General features: G+C 40.5%; 1 protein-coding gene across 3 annotated transcripts in view; it reads right to left on the reverse strand.

The window, feature by feature from the left end:
• LOC311588477 (uncharacterized protein) overlaps nt 1-18,363 on the reverse strand; it is a 170,875-nt gene that overhangs the window by 55,669 nt on the left and 96,843 nt on the right. For all 3 annotated transcript variants that reach the window (XM_084766154.1, XM_084766153.1, XM_084766152.1), the window contains one exon: nt 13,037-13,168. In XM_084766154.1, the coding sequence (XP_084622280.1) occupies nt 13,037-13,157 (121 nt within the window). In that variant the 5' untranslated portion in view covers nt 13,158-13,168. The remainder of the gene's footprint in view (nt 1-13,036; nt 13,169-18,363) is intronic.

Raw genomic sequence — 18,363 nt, forward strand, 5'->3', positions numbered from 1 at the left:
CCGTACCTCCATGATAGGGATTAGGAGGGATTATATTGGTTAATTCATTACGAGCATTTAGTAGATAGTATCCATAGATACACGCTCAGATGGTGTTGTTATAGTTTTAATAAGTGATTTTAAAACATATTTGAGTGCATATTCTGCCATGTCAGTAAGTCTATTCACTACTAAATAGAATATTCTCTCTCTTAAATGTATGGCTTTTTTTTTTTTCACCACCACCATCCCCTTATAATACAGTGCTCTTAACATCACAATGAATCTTTCCTACTGGAACCCTGTGTTCATACTGATATGGAAGGATTATTCTAAACTGCAAATGAGAGGTTTCTGGCTAGTTTTATGTCAACTTGACATAAGCTAGACTCATTAGAAAAGAGAAAGATTGAATTGAGAAAATGCCTCCGAAAGATCAGGCTATTGGCAAACCTGTAGGGAATTTTATTAATTAGTGATTGATAAGCTGATGGTCCTCATTGCTTTAAGAAAGCAGGCCATCTAAGAAAGCCATGTGGAGGAAGCCAGTAAGCAGCACACCTCTATGGCCTCTCTATCGGCTCCTACCTCCAAGTTCCTGCCCTTTTCGAGTTCCTCCCCTGAGTGTGTGTGTGTGTGTGTGTGTGTGTGTGTGTGTGTGTTTGTTTTTGTTTTGCTTTGTTTTGTTTTGTTTCGTTAAAAAACAGTGATATGAAAGCATAAGGCAAACACACCCTTTTCTCCCCAAGTTGCTTTGGTCATTATGTTCTTCACAGCAATAGTAGGCCTAACTAACACAGCATATGAGTCCTTTGTCATAATCTCCTTTACTATATCCTTCAAACAAGAGCCCTGTGCATCATTAATTTCGAGAGGTATGAAAAATCTTGGTTTTTCTATTTGAAAGAGATCCATGTTTAGAGAAAGAGAGACCAAAACTGAAAATATCACCCTAAGCAAATGTAAGAAATTTAAAACAAGTTTCCAAGATACACGGACATAGCTTTATCACATATTTATCGCACTGCTGTGCATAATGCATATATATTATTTCTCAGCCTTTGGCTAGATCAAGTATAGATACATGCATTAATTTTCCTCTTAAAATACTGACTGTAAACAGATAGAAACATCATTCTGCCTAGCCATTTAAATAAAAACAAAACGCTTCATAATAAACAGACATGCACATCTAGATTTGCATTTATGCCTCAGAATCACTTTACAATGTGTATAGAATCTATGGTGTTGCCTCCAGTTTATGGTTAGGAGCAATAAGACTCAGGAAGTTAAATCCATTTCCTCAAGTCAAAACAAAATGATATAGAGCAAGAAAGAAAAGAAATGGAAGTAGATTTGATCTTAAAAAATACGTGGAGTGTGTGTGTATGTGTGTGTGTGTGTGTGTGTGTGTGTGTGTGTGTGTAAACTTTTTTTCAAACAACAAATTTAAAAATCAGGACAAATTAAAAATTGAGAAGTAGACTAAACTGATAATACCTTCTTTCTCCTACTTGGATTTCTTTCCATTATATGACACAGCCTCACTTCACAGCGCATCCCCAGCCAACTCCACCTATGGTTCTCATCTTTGCCTGGCCATAGGCTAAAAAGAGTAGGAGAAACCAGGGCTTGGAATGATCTGAAAACGAAGCCAATGTGGGATCCTCAAGGATCAGCATTTTGGAGGAGTCCATATGGAAATTCTGCCATTCACAGGCTTGGGCCCAGAGTGTCATTCAAGGCTGCCTTCCATTTTGCTTTCCAAAGACTCCTGTGTTGAGTCTCTCTCTCCACCTTTCTGTCCATCAGCTGCAGCCTCTGCCTCTATTCTCATGGCTTCTGTTCTTACTACCTTCTCTAAAAGCACACAAGTTCATCATTAGGTTGGGAAAACAGTAGGTAACAGAAGTAAATCATAGAAAAAGGACTGTGAGGAAGACGTTGGATTAACTGGGAAGCAACTTGAGCTCTTCTCTTCCCTTAGCATCCAATATCCAGCACTGTAAGTGCTTCAGGGAGAAAGATATGTGACTCCTCAGTTCTATAATGGCTTTATCTTACAGATTTATCTCCTCCTTCCATAACAATGAACAGGGCTAACCTTCGGATAACTTTCACTTCCTGACACATTTCAAAATGATTTCCTCCCTAGTCCATGTTGGTCTGCATATTTATCATTAAGAATATTGAAAGAGAAAGGGGACAGAGCTCAGGATCTCTCAAAAGTGTTACAATACATATGGATGAAGATCATATACCTAGGAAGAACAACGCCATATTTAGGAGGGATTCTAATAAGACTAATAAGACTATTTATAGAGCTGGGGAAATGTATATAATGAATAACCCTGGTGCTAGCCCTGACAGGAAGTCGTGTCACTGTGACAATCATCTCTCAAGGTTGCAGTATCAAGCAGAGGAAACTGTGTTGCTGGTCTCAGGCAGGGAAATGCCCCTACAGGACATAGTCTGAGTAGTGACAGTTACTGCTTACATGAAGTTCAAACACAGACAAATGTCTGGCTAAGAAAAAGCTCCACTTCATATTTCTTTTCCTTTTTTCTATACTGTAGGCTTCTACTGGTGCCTCCCACTACTCATAGCCTATTGGAAGCCAAAACTTATGGACGTCCAGATACAAAGTCACAAGAGCCAGAGAACTGAGCCACTTGACATGACAGAGAAGAACAAAACATGAACTAGAACAGGAATAGAGGAAGAAAAAATCAGAGCACCAAACCTAAGTTACAAGCCTAAGAATCACACACAACAAAGCAAAAAAGTCCCAAAGGTCTTATTCCAAAATGGTTTTCTGGTATCTACAAAGATACCTTGGCATATCATTTATCTCTTGAAAAACATTTGTTCTCTACTTGTTCCATCTCTAGTCATTTTCGTACAAGACCATTTGAACAATTACAAAGAATACCCAAATCCATCATTGGCTTTTCTTCCCAGTATAAGTTACTATTATGAAAGTTCAAATTTATTTTAAGGAAGGCCTACCACCCAGTCTGTGAGGTTCATCTGAGCCTCTATCTCCAGGATCAAAAGAAGGAATGTGACCATAGCCTAGACAGGAAGCATGGCCCATCTCCAGAGCTGCCATGGTGAGATCAACAGTGGGCCTGTGACTCAAACTGGCCAATGAATCTGCAGGCCTCTGAACCTCTCCCTTCCAAACTCATGTTGAAACTTAACCTCCATTGTAGCGGAAAAGGTCTCACATCACTTGATTAAGCAAGAGTAGAACCTTTAGACTGCTAAATTAGTTAGTACCTTATAAATATCTGGAAGGAATTAACAAAATGGTCTTTTTTTTTTTTTATGTCCTCTTGAAGAATAAGTAAAAGTTGCCATTTTGCCAGACAGACAGGCCTTACCATGCAACAAACTTATTCATGCCTTGACCTGGAATTTCTAAGCCTCTGAAACAATCAGAAATAAACCTATGTTTTTAAAATTTTTATCCAATGCCAGGTATTTTGTCATAGCAGCAGAAACCAACTAAGACAGAAATCTAATTCATGTTTTTGCTGAGATGTTTTTGTAGTTCTTGTTGGTGTTGTTTTTATCCTGAAAAATAATGCAAATTATACTTTCCAGTTTTTCAATTTCTCTTACAAAGAATCCATTGCTGAGAGAAAATTAGGCTCAGAGAAATACAAATGTGAACATGGAGATGAGAAGAAAGGAAAAAGTGATAGACAGACAGACAGACACTGATCGACTGCAAGGCCTAAGGAAATGAATGGCTTTGACTCTCAATCTATTTGTACCAGAAATGATATTATGGAATGTCCTGACATGTAATTACCAGGATTCTTCAAGCTTAAGATAATTGTAGTGGACCTTGATTACTTATCACACAGATGAGAACAAGAGGTCATACAATGGAGTACAATTACATAATCAAATTCTTGGGGGGAAAAACCACTTCAGAACTACCTAAGACTCAGCCAAGATGAGCTTCAGGCATCATATTGCTGAATCCACCACAAGCTTGTAATCTGCAAGAAGACAATTATACTTCATGTCTTATAGTCAAGACAGAAATTTATCTATTCTCTTAATTCTTCACAGCTGGAAAAGGACCCATAGGTTTCCAGAAAGATTGACCTAGTAGGCCATCCTAATCTCTAATTTCTAATCTTAAAACACAAAATTCAAAATTACCCAAAGCCTGTAATTTTCTAAGGCTGCCATGATGCTAGAGATATAAAATTCCATATCTGACAGGTCATAGTAAAAACACATGAGCAACAATAGTTCTGAATAAAATCATAAAATCACCTTTAGTACAAAAGAGAAAGGATGTGTACAAAATAAAAATGAATCTGTGTTTAGATTACATAGCCCATATGTAATACATAGGTTTTCACACCAATCTGTTCAGAAAGCGCACGTGCACACACACGCGCACACACACACACACACACACACATACACACACACACACACACACACACACACACACACAAGAGACAGAGAGAGAAAATCATTCTGACCAAATCACACAGCCACTTGGTTCCTTTTTCAGAAGGAGAGTTGTGGATTCTACCTACCAATGTACTGAAAAAATATGTCCCATCAGCTCTGTATGTATGCCATAATCAAGTCAAGCTCAAACCATCTCTCTCTCTCTCTCTCTCTCTCTCTCTCTCTCTCTCTCTCTCTCTCTCTCTCTCACACACACACACACACACACACACACACACACACACACACACACAGCCATGACAGACATTTTAGAGCTTTTCTAGTGTTTTATGAACAACACTCTGTTCATGTCCTTTAGTCTCCACTGATGGATACATAAAGACAGAGCATAAACTGATCCCCATCATCAACCTGAACTCTTCTCTCTATAAAGTAAATATTTATAGGCAAGTATCTGAATAAAGAAGTTCTTGCCTTAGGTATATTGTTTCCAGCTCAGTGGATATCTCATCACCTCAAAATAGGCAATAGTACTTTCATATTTAAGCATGAGGTAACATCCTTTCAGCTCTGACAAGGAGTTAGATTTCAAGATCCATTGAGTACTTACTACTGCTTTATATCTGCATGCACCAAGAGACAACCTCTACTCTTACACTGTAGCTAAAAGGGAAGAGTTTAGTTATATAAATGTAATTTTTAGAGCATGTATCTACCATACCAGTTTCACAACATTGTAATGGATAAATTCCCTACTGCAAATATTTCAGTGTATTAAATTCCCAGTTAAAGAAGTGTAGATGTATATAATTCACAACTTAGTGAAGAGTCTGATGCATTCTTGAGTTAGACTACCCATTGAAGGGAAGTCAGCTATTTTAGTCCGTTTGGGATGCTATAAAAAATGCCATGAGCTAAATGTCTTACAACAGAAAAGCTTCAGATATCTGACAGCTGGGAAATCAAAGATCAAGATACCATGAAATTCCACATGGTGTGAAGACCTGATTTGTTTAAGCAGTGACTTCTCAAAGCATCTTCATAGGGCAGACAGTACAAAGGGTCTCTCCCAGCCCTTCTTATTAAGGCCAAAGGCTCTGCCTCACAATACCATCACCTTGAAGTATGTCAACAAATAAATTGGGGTGGGGGAAGGAAAATATTCACAGCATAGCAACATTATATACAATACTTTTTAAAATCATTTAGTCATGTTTCGTTTCTGTTTTTTTGTTTATTTATTAGGGAAGGGCAAAGCACTCTTGAGACAAGTATTGTACAAGTCACTCAGTAAAATATGAGTGACTGTTCTCCTAATAAGTAAAACTCTGAGTGGGCAAAGCAGGAACCCACAATAGTTTATGTGTCAGTTGCTCAGTCTTTTTTTTTTTATTTATTATAATTAATTCATATTACCTCTAAATTGTTATCCCCTCACTCTTATCTTTCCATTCCCTCCCTCCCTGTTCTACCCTCTTCTCCTTTCCTAGACCTGTGACAGGGGAGCCCTCCTCCCCCACCTTCTGGCCTCAGCCTATCAGGTCTCATAAGGATAGCCTGCATCCCCTTCCTCTATATGCCCCCAAGGCTACCCTACCAAAGCGCAGTGATCAAATTGCAGGTACCAGAGTTCATGTCAGAGGCAGTTCCCCATTACCCCCCACCCCCATGTGGAGAATCAGCTGTTCATTGATTATATCTGAACAGGGACTCTAGGTTCTCTGTCTGCAAAGTCTTTGGTTGGTACAAGAGTTTGTGCAGGCCCCACTGGGTCCAGATCCACCAGGCTTGGTGGTGTCCTTGTGGAGCTCCTGAACCCTTCGACCCCTTCCATCCTCTGACTCTTCTTTTTTTTTTATACTTTATTAATTTATTCTTGTTACATCTCAATGGTTATCCCATCCCTTGTATCCTCCCATTCTTCCCTCCCTCCCATTTTCCCCTTATTTCCCTCCCCTATGACTGTTCCTGAGGGGGATTTCCTCCCCCTGTATATGCTCATAGGGTATCAAGTCTCTTCTTGGTAACCTGCTGTCCTTCCTCTGAGTGCCACCAGGTCTCCCCCTCCAGGGGACATGGTCAAAGGTGAGGCACCAGAGTCTGTGAGAAAGTAATATCCCACTCTCCACTCTACTGTGGAGAATGTTCTGACCATTGGCTAGATCTGGGTAGGGGTTTAAGGTTTACCGCCCGACTCTCCTATACAACTCTCAGAACTTGGCTCAGAGACCTTACTGTGAGCCCCACTATCTGTCCCTCTATCCCACTGGGTGGAGTCTCTCAGAGGACATCTGTGTTGGGCTAATATCCACTTTTAAGTGAGTATATGCCATGCATGTCCTTCTGGGTCTGCGTTACATCATTCAGAATGATCTTTTCTCTGTTTGTCTCTGTACCCCATTCAGCTGCTCAGTCGTAACACCAGCAGGCATTTCTAGACAGACGAAGCCTCCTGACAGTCCCCAACCTATCAATACCACTCCCAAGATGACAACTGTCACTGTGGACCGTGTCAGTAAGAGTTGATGTCATTCCAGGAAACATCTGGCATTGACCAAGTCCTCCGTGCTCCCAGCAGTCCAGGTTGCCCCATCTCTTACTAAGGGGGAAATCACAAACTGAGTTTTCATAGTCAGACTGCCAGCCTCGAGTGCCTGTAATCAAACTCCCCGAGCAACGGCAAAACAGATGGAAGCACCTCTCCTTCCAGGTTGATTTTTATTGCTATGGTGGCACAGTTCTGTCCCATTCCATATCATTATATTTGATAGCTGTCATAAACCTAAAATCACTGCTATTTGATGTCAGCACAAAAGTCATTCCCTGAACTGAACCACACCAAGCTCAGTCAACAGGACCCTGTCAGTTTCCCGTTCTATATACACGTAAATAACTTACCTAGTCATTCTTGCCTGAAACATCAAGCTAAGCACTCCAGCAGGTGCTCTGATGAGGTTACCTCTAAGACGAGGGAAGCCACTCTGTCCCCAGCTCCTTTTTAAGGTAAAGCCACACAGCACATGATTTTCCTCAATCTGACATTCTCATGTTCACAAGGAAATTCAAGTATGTATAGCATCCATGACTAGAATACTTTTTTTTTTAGAGGAATTTGTTTTGGATTTGAGTTTTATAGACCCTGGTCCTATTGCTTACCTAGATGAACTGTTGAAAGCTATGAACATGGGCACTGGTTTTCTTCTCCCTAAATAGGAATAATATTCAGAATTTACTTCCCTGGATTATAATACTGGAAATAAGATTAGTCAAGCAAGTTGCTAGGGAAGGTTCAAACACAGAAAAATATATAACAAATCAAACAGGGGGAGAAAACCTTGCCCAAATTGAACCAGAATCGTTAAGACTAAATTCCAGTTCTGCCGTCCCTTAATGCTTCATCTTGCAAAAATATATCTGTACATCTGTCTCAGTTGCCTCATTTATAACAATAAAACAGTACCTGTTATGTTCTTAGTGGGGAATTAATAAATTCATTTACGTGGGGGTCCTGTAACAATATCTATCCTTGCAAACGCTACATGACAATACTTCCAAGCTTGTTAGCCTTGGCTGCTTCCTATGTCAAGAATTCAATTCAGTATTCCAGGGTGTGGCCCTGAGCAGTGGTGAGTCTAGCTGACTTCCCAAAGCAGGCATCCTAATACCATATTTGAGTATTTAGGGACACATTAGTTTAGGCACATGAAATGCTGGATGGGTACAATATGCTTTGAGGCCATGTAGAGTAGAAAGCCATGAGGATGTGAAAAAGCCTGGATTCAATCTAATAGGCTCATAGGTTTCATGACAAAATGAATTATCTAGAAAATGACAAATATTTGTGATGGACTTAGTAGCTCTTCCCAAGATTGGAGCATGCCTTTGCTATCCAACCTCTGGGAATGTTTGTTGTTTTCTGCTCACAATTACAACCCCAACTGTGAAACTGACTTTCCATTGACGATAGGAAATTAATTTGTCTCCTCTGGGGTAGAGTTTCATCTCAAAAGCTGGCTTTTAAATAATAATAGTTATTATTATTACTGTCTGTGTGCATGTGGAGTACATAGGCATACCACAGCATGTGGTGCTCAGGGACATCTCTGTTGGGTCTGTTCTCTCCTTCCACCTTCTTGGTGGCCTATGTATTAAACTCAGGTTACCAGGTGTTCGCAGCCAACTTTTATCTGCAATGCTATGTCACCAGCTCTAAAGGTGGCTTTCTAAGCATACGACAAGCGCCCCAGTTCCTACTTCATTTTGTAGTAACTCTGAGTGGACATCCCAGCCACCGAATAGCTAGTTGCATTCAGTCCTGTCTTCTCACTTAGTGACACCGGCACTGCCGAAAAGCAACAAACTTTCTGCATGAATCCCCCTTCTTGGAGTCTGGAGTGTAATCTACAACACTACACTAGGTGCAACTCTAAGAACCAGAGGTAAGACTAAGCAAAGGTTTTTGTTGAGCACCAGCATATAGGAAACATCAGACAGAATACATACTACATACTGAAACAGCATTCAAAGAACTCAGCATCTACTTGAAACCATAGAGGTGAGATAATAATTTGCATAATAAATGAGTGCAAAAAAGGAAATGTCATAAGATGAACTTCAGCTGGAGTGGAAATAAAGCCTTGAGGAGAGCGAGAGGGAGAAGTGTGATGCTTTAGGAAACTTATTAGAAGAAAGAAAATTTTAATTTCCAGAAAATGAGGATCTGTATGAGGCAAGAATCTCTGCTCCCTCAAAATAAAGTTTGTTAATTATTAACCAAAAACTAACATGTCATACACAGAAAAGAAAACTCTCATCGTTATTTACTTAAAAGTTGATCATTATCAGGACTGGAAAGATAGCTTAGTGGGGTGGGAACACATACTGTTCTTCCTGAAGACCTGGGTCGAATCCCAGCACCCACGTGACAATTCACTACTGTCTGTGACTCATGTTCCAAAGGATCCAATCTATACCCCACTTTTGGATTCTGTGGGTACCCAGCATCCATGCATAGACATATATATATATATATATATATATATATATATATATATATATATATTCATACATATTTTTTTAAATCGTTAAAGGTCTCTACTGTTTTAACTTGGGTAAACCGCTTTAGACTCAGCCATTATTTATTCAGAATGCATTTATCTTTAAGCACCAACAACTTTAGAATTCTGGCTGATTTCCATATAAGATGTCAGGTTGGCTCATGGTCCTCTGTTTTAAGCTAGATGGTAAAAGGAGCCATGAGAACTCTCTGGGGAACAGTCTGTCTAGTTTAATTATCAGTGAGCAGATAGATTCCCAGCATTTGAGGACAGTGCTTCCTCCATGCCTTCCCCTATCCCTCTGTCTTCCCCAGGACAATGAAAATTATGATACTTTACCAAGGCTAATAAGATTGCCTGATCCTAGCATGGATTATCAGAGTCCACTGCCATACAAATAGCAGACATATGTGTCACTACCTGACATTAGCAGTAATAAGGTAATATGCGGGGTTGTATCTGTTTTGTTTTTTTTTTTTTGTCTTATATATTAATAAGTACCTGAAAGCCCTAAGGTTATAAGATTGAAATCCCTGTTAGATTCTAAAATGAGAATTCTGAAAAGGTTGTGACACTAGAATTCAATCCAGGCTGTCACACTACATTTCTGACAACGTTAAACATGACAGTACAAGATTTGACAAATCTCTAGAGGTTTGATTTTCATAAATATGGAGGTAGACCCCAGCTCAGCATTAACTTTCCTTTGGCTTCCTTAGAGGAAGAAATGCCTCATGAGATACTGGAAATAAAAGATAAGACAGAAGGGGCAGCTGAGAGGAAAAAAATCAAAATTATTCTTCTACAAGTAGAATATTTTAAACCCATAAAGTCCCAAGAAGATAAGCAGGTTTGCGGGTCTGCAAATGGGTCCATTTTATGGAATTGTTTCCTGTTCTGTGCAACAATGAAATTGCATGGGTCCTGCATGGTCCACTACTTTCATTCATGTCTATCATTAGCCTCTTTCCTCAATCAAACTATAAGGTGAATTCCAAAGCACAGCAACCTAACTCACACCTGCTCTCTGGGAGGACTTTGTCAATAATGACAATGGGATTTTGATCTTTTGTAAAAGCATTTTTCAATGTCCCAAGCTAGATGGGAAAGTAATCCACATAATCTAGAGGTAAGTGGGGAGGTGACTAACACCCTCTCTAGAAATGGGAGATCTTCAATGTCCAAGAAAATGGTCAAGAAATCTGAAGCTGAGTGTGATTTAAGATTTTCCCTTCCTTGATGTCCTATGGCAATAAGGAGCTGGTGAGTATTCCATGTTTCCTCTGATTGCTTCATGCCTTGGCATCAGTATATCACACCTCAAGCTGTTAGAAAATATGTTATTCTGATCATATACACCTCAACCTCTGCTCATATGTCACAGAACCATGGACACCTTCCTTGTGTCCCAAGCAATGGCCTCTTCACTTGCTTCCCCATATCTGTAATTGTTCTCTCCCATTTCAATTCCCCACATAGATAAGAAAGGCCAAGTTTAATGGAAGGCTACACGCTATCAAAAAGATAAAAGCAGCACCTCCCACGCACCTCTCACAGTCTGTTGTCCTGTTGCCCTCGTGTCCCTCCCACAACCCTACCACTGCTACTCCCACTCCCACGCCCCAACCCCTGCCGAGTAATGAGCAGGCTCAGATGCTTGGCTCTAGCAAGTGGACCAGGCTATTGTATAGGTCATAAACCATCTCAGAGAATGAGAGCATTTGACGAAGTTGCTCCTCTGCAGTCCTCACTCAAGATAATAATAATAATAAAAAGGAAGACAGTTCTCAAATCATGCCTGAACACAAAACAGGATTGTCAAACCAAAACCTTGCCAAAAGGCCTCCTCCAGATCCTAGATAATGTGACAGTTGTATTCTCTACCAATGACAATTCTAGCCCCACCCCCTCCTCTCTTATTCAAAAAGATTTGTCAAGAACCTCAATCACAGAATTTCCCTCATTGCATCACAATACAGAATCCAGAATAAAGCTTACCTGTCCTGAGGCTACTTCCCAAAACCTAGCACAAACCTCAGCCTCACACTCTTCACACTCTTGATAGAACCGCCCCATGATTTCCCCTAGGCTTTCTTCCTGGTTGCTGTCTACACAGACCCAACTTGTTGCTTTATGTGTTCCCGGTGGTCTCTGGATGAAGAGCATAGACCACAGCTTAGCTCACAAAGGACAGAGCTGAAAGAGAGCCCTTGGCCATTGTATACTAAGCCTGGGTTCACTTCTCAATATCAAGAAAGAAAAGGAGTCCTTGGATTCATTAAATCTCTAGCACATACTATCTAAGCCATACTTGTAATTTTGTAAAAACAAGGGGAAAAAAGCATCATTTGCCTTCCCTTTGTTTACTTTCTTTGGCTTTAAAGAAACACATATAATGTCTAATGAGTACAATGTCTTATTTTGTGTATGTGATGTGTATGCATGCTTGTATATATGAATGCAGGTACATGTATGCCATGATGCACCTCATTAGGCCAGAGAACAGCCTCAGGTGTCCATCATCACCTTCTACCTCGTTTCTGATGTCTCACCACTGAATACCCCAGGCTAGGTAGCCTACAAGCTTCCAGTGCATCTCCTGTCCCCGTCTTCCATCTCACCATAGCCAAAGCCACCACTGCTCAATGTCATTACTTTTCAAGGTAGGAGGTGATAATTGATGAATCTTTCAAAACACATATTTTAGTTGGTAGAGTACTTGTCCAGCTTGCATAAAGTCCTGAGTTTGATCTGCAGATCTTAATAACCCTGTGCAAAGCAGCATATGTCTCTAATCCTAGCAGTTGGAAGAAAGAAAAAGGAAGACCAGAAATTCAAGGTCACTCTTGGCTACTAAGTGAGTTGAAGGCTAGCCTAGGCTAACCAAGATGCAAAAATAAAAATAAAAATAAAAAACTACCCTCACCAAACTATATGTTTTATATGTTACAATTCCAAGGTCTTTTTTTTTCTTCTGGGAAAAAAAATAAAACTATTACAACTCTAAAAGTTAATATACAACTGGCTTGGATCATCTCTAAACCCCTTCTGGGTTGAGAAACAGGAGAGTTTATTACTGTGTACCATCACATGATTACAAGAAAGTCACTGAACATCCTGTGTCGTTTCAACAGAAAAGTCATTTACTACAGGAGTAGGAAATTGCTACTTCTCGACAAGTAGCTTTTTCTCCTAGACAGGCAGAAAAACAATTTTCATTTTGGGTCGGGATGGGTGGGGGGAATAGGTTGTTACTCTGTTTCACTCACAGACACCAGGGCACACATCAACACACTGGCAGAACAGAGCCAATGAGTATACTTTGTCTGCTGATGGCCTCCCGAATCTGTGCATAGTGGAAGCACTCACAGGGTGGTATATCACTTTTAGGTACATTAGTAATGGCTCTGGAAGTTGATTGCACTCTCACCTGCCTGAATAATGTTATGGAGTTTTTCTAAACCATTTCATTCAACAATCAGAGTTCCCCGTAGAAAACTTTCAATGGGACACTATTCAGCACAACACTGATTGCATTTACTGAGGGGTTCAAATACCTTGACGTGGACTGTTCAGGAAGCAGTGGTTGATAACAGGATTCATCTTAGAAGGATCTGTGCTGTCAACCTTGAACACGGATTTCCGAGCAATCAAAAGTCTCAGAGCTGCCAAGATCATCCAAACAAATCCTATAGAACAAAAATAAGAAAACTGAGAACAAAGGAAAGATTAAGTGTGTCCAAATATCAGAAGGCTAAAAATATTGGATCCCAACCTTGGCCTCCTAGCCTTCCCTTTATAAATTAGATATTCAACATATCTTATTTTAACCAAAGTCTAAATGAGTTGCAAAGGAACGGTCCATAGATAGATATTCTACTTATAGGAGCATCATGGATCTCCTACTGAAAATAATGAAAAATGTATACAAATATTTGCACATTATAAATACAAAATGATCCAAAACCAAAATGAAATAAGAAATACTAAGGATAAAATGCTACTAAATGAAAGTAGCAAACTGAAACCAGTTGTTAACATGTGTAATCATTATATCTGATAAAAATTGGTCACAGCAGTCTATATTCTCACTGTACTCAAAAGGCTGCTTCAAGGACACTGAACGTTTTACACTGGACTGATTTCATAAAATCAGGACTCTAAGTCTATATCTTAATAAATGGGGAAATTAATATACTACTATACACATATATACTAATTGCCCCATATATATGTAGATACTACAGATTACACAAACACACACACACACACACACACACACACACACACACACACACATATATATACAAGCCACTGCAATGAGAGTTGGCTTGCTAAAATAATTATATCAAGAAAAATAAAAACAAATGCCTAAATTTTCTAATTCCCAAGCAAGACATAGATGGACTTCACTGTCTGAAGCCACAAAACCTCGAGTCACAAATATAGTTGAAGTTGTTCTCATTCTGCTAATATCTCCAGCCACCAGGCAGAAGCAAAGAAAACAGGGGCAGAACCCACCCTCATCCTGAGTTCTGAATCATCCATGTGGAATCCAGATCTTCCAAGGAGCAGAGCAATACCCAGAGGTCCTCACTAAAATGTCTTCCATGCTTCCTGACACCTAATCCGCCCCCCCCCCCCAGGTATCCTTTGTCTCAACCAAATTGAGACCAAATATTTATATCTTGCCTTCAACTATCAGAAACTCCTTCATAAGTGAATTTCTACTTTGGTAATTCTAGTTAAACTGAGAAGAAAAGAAAAAAAATCAGCACATGCAGAGTAGAAGTGTCACCTCAAGCCATTTAGCCAGAGAGGTTGAAAAAGAAAAAAGACGACAACCGCACGTTGCACTAGGCAATGCTGAGAGTGGTAAAGACCAGGCTACATCAGGTTATGTAACAGAATTGGCCTCTAGCTGCAGGTACCTGAAAACTGGTGTGCTTGCAAAAGACCTCTCAAGCTGAACAAAAAGTCCTCCTTTCACAAATAGAATGAAGATGGCAAACGCCCAAAAAGGCAGAAATCGATGCTCAAAAGCAAAGGTCGTCTCTACCTTGTCATTTTCCCCATGAGCACTAAGGAACAAGGACAAGCCCACATCCACCAGTCCCCAACTCTGTATTTCTCACTGAGAAAAACAGCTTTCTAAGACTGAGGATGCCAGATTCTTACAAGGCTTACCTCTGCAGAAGCCCCAGCAATGGACTGAAAGTCGCCATCAATAGGGATTATCTGTCCAACATCTTACATGTGTTCTGATGTAAGCGCATCTAAAATTACTGCTGATTCCAGACACATAAAGAATGGGCATGCCTGAGAACACGAGAGCTGGTGAGCTGGCCCTGCTCTGAGGACATGGGAGCAGGTGAGCCAGCCCTGCCCTGAGGATAAGGGAGTGGGCCCTGATCCAGACCTCTGAGTGGACCTCACCCCCAACATCTACCTCATGTATGACCTGCTGGAACACATGAAGGGGCCAGACCTGCAGATTCAAAGACTAAGAATCTCCTTGACACATGGCAACAACAGGATATCCCACAGCTGTTGCAGTGAGGATCCAGTAATGATAGTGTAGGCCTCCAGCCAGACCCATGACTCGTAGCAATGAACATTTGAAAGTAAACATATGTGGACAAAAGGCTATACTGTGTGATACATTACAACTTTTGTGATAAGAAAGAAAGAAAAAAAAGGAATGGGCATGGTTATTCCTTTACCTTGATCATAGAAAACTGGAGACCAGAATAAGAACTAGATGGTATGAGTCCTTAAAAACACATGTAGGAGGAGCTGGATGTGGCTCAGCAGTTACGAGCACTTACTCTGCCAGAGGACTTGGTTCCTCGCACATCCATCAGGATGTTTACAACTGCCTGTAATTCCTGTTCCTGGGAACCTGAAACATTCTGGCCTCTGTGAGCGCCAATATACATGCAGATACAAACAGACACACAGACACACACAAACTCTCTCTCTCTCTCTCTCTCTCTCTCTCTCTCTCTCTCTCTCTCTCTCTCTCTCTCTCTCTCTCACACACACACACACACACACACACACACACACACACACACACACACACATATGACCCAGCCTTGCCATTTGTTAAATATCTTCCCTAAATAAATCACTTCTCCTCCACTGGGCTTAATTTCATCATTTCTACAATAAGGAGTAATGCTTGGTGGTCCTGTCTAGCTATATAATAATTTCTAATCATCTTCCCTGTGGCTTTAAGAGAATCTGTGTCTAGAAGCATCACTAATTAATTACATTAACTCTCACCACAGAAAGACATGTGCCACCACCATGATATGGTGGAGATGTACTGAGGCTCGTCTGGCTTCCTCTTGTGACCAAAGCACATGAGTACTTATTTGGGAAATGGTAGTGAACCAATGAGATGAAAGATGGAGGTGCCAAATGAAGTGTGAAGGGCTGATGTTCAAAACTCAAGCCCAGTGTTCAAACCATGCTCTTTATCCTAAGCCTCACAATAAGACCCAAAGCCCCAGACCTATTACATGAGACCGGATCACTCCAAGCAACAGCAACTGAATGGGAAGAAATAATCATTGTCTGAAGCTCCTGAGTCTGTTGGTTCCTTGTTATCCAGTGAAAGCAAACTTAATCACTTGGCTATAAGAATTACCTGGTAACGTCTTTAAGAAAATGAGACTCCAAGGCACAGACCTGAACCAAAGCCACTCAAACTCTCTCTCTCTCTCTCTCCAGTGAGGCGCCCAAGGAAGGAAAACATCTCCTCTAGAGATATGGCCTATCCACATACTGTTTATTATGACTGCTTTACAATAGCCATTTTCAGTGAAGAGGCCATCAATTGCCTGCTTCAAAATTACCCCCAAATCTGGATTTTTAGGTCATCTCCAGACTTAACAAGCCAGAATTCTGAGCCTGAACTGAGATAACCCTGGTCCTCCTGAACCCCACAGTCTCACGCCTCATACACGTGAGGCGTGTGGATTTTTTTTTTTTAATTAGAGTGAAAAAGAATCAACAGATGGTTGGTGCACAAATGGCTGTCAGAACACAAAGTTTCTGATACAGAGGTTCTGGATGGAACCTGAGCACTGATATTTCCTGCAAGTCCCCAGGAAATACCCGGTGTTGGGTTGGCACTATGGCTTTAAAGGTACCACTATAGACTTGGTTCTCAATCATTCCCACATCATACAATCACCAAGGAAACAGAATACACCTGACTGATTCCCACTTTGTGTATCCTGATGTAGCTAGTCTAGGGTATGGACTGGACACTGAGACTGTTCAGAGTACTGCAGGTGCAGGTATGTCCAAAGTTGTCACCTTAACCTGAAGCCCATTAAAGCTTGTGGCAATCCCGCCCAATAAAGTTCCTTACTCCTACCCCACACAGAAAGTGCTTCCAGAAAAATAGTCACCAAACATGCAGGTTTTACTCTGGGCTCTTGAATCCACTGACACTTAAGAGGCATTGCCTCTAGGCTTCAGCCCTGGTTCCCTGCTTCCATTTTAATAAGGCCATGTTCTCTTTCATCATTCCCTATATTGCTTTTCCTGGTAAGGTTTCATTTGCAGAACGAGTCCCTTGACTAAAAAAAAAAAAAAAAAAATTTGAAAACCACTATTATAAGAGAAAGGGCACTCGACTGAAAATCAGCAGGTCTCTTTGCCAGCTACGGAGTCATTTAGCCTTTCTGACCTTCAACTTCTCACTTGATCATCTTTAGGAACAACATACTCTGTTTGTGCAGGATTTTCAAGTTATAAATGATAGTTTTCAATACACACAATAGTGGGCAATTTGCTTCACATGCTGCGTATGTTTTCCATCACCATAACAAATACCTGAGATAAATCAACCTGTGAGGAAAAGGTTTATTTTAATCCATGACTTCAGTACTGTATCCTTCCCCCCCCCCAAAAAAAAAATCTTTAGCTGGCTTAAAAGGACCTCCTTGGGCTGGCAAGATGGCTTGATTGGTAAAGTCATTTGCCATGCTTGATGATCTGAATTCAGTCTCCTGGACCCACATGGTGGAAGGAGAGAACCAACTCACTCAAGTTGTCCCCTGACCTCTTCTACCACACCACCCCCCACTACCACTATGTATACCACTATGTACCAAAAATAAATGAATTAACATACAAATGTTTTAAGGGGCTTCCTCCTCTGCCTCTGCCTTCTAGTATACCCTCTCATCTAACTACTACTCTTGCCTATCCTGTTAACACTACACTCCAGGCAACTGGTAAATCATCTTCACTATCTGTACCTCTGGTCCCTTGTTTGTTACATGTCCGCAGCCTGGCGTGCTTTACCTTATCTCATCCTATTCACTCTTTAGCTCTAGTTCTTAGTTCAGGAATAATTGCTTGCAGGAAGTCTACTTTTATAACTCTTCCCTCCAAGCCATGGTCCTGTCCACTGCTCAATCCTAGGCCGGCCTGAATTATAAGCTGCCCTTCCTTTTTGTTCTCGTCAGACACCTTGTAATATCCTCATCTAGATGCCCTATATCAAGCAGTGGTTTGCTGATTGTCTCTCTGTCATTAGAGTCTAAACTCCTAGAGAGTGCAACTATGTGGCACATAGGCAGAATTCCATATTTATTTATAATGATGACTACCTTCCCTGGTTCTGATAACTTACCTCCTGAAACATCCAAATATTGACAAGTCCTGCAGCATGCAAAGTCATCCTGAACTAATGTCCACATATGCACAAGCAACAATTAATCATTGCCATGTCCACCCATATTCACTCTATCTGGCAATTTTTTTGCAAAGATTATAGGTGGATATTTCTACTATCACATAAAGTCATCATTCCTTGATTCCAGTTTGACAATGGTTCTACTTTCCCTTCTATAATTTCCCC

Source organism: Acomys minous, assembly GCF_964271855.1.
Source record: "Acomys minous genome assembly, chromosome: 17".
NCBI lineage: Eukaryota > Metazoa > Chordata > Mammalia > Rodentia > Muridae > Acomys > Acomys minous.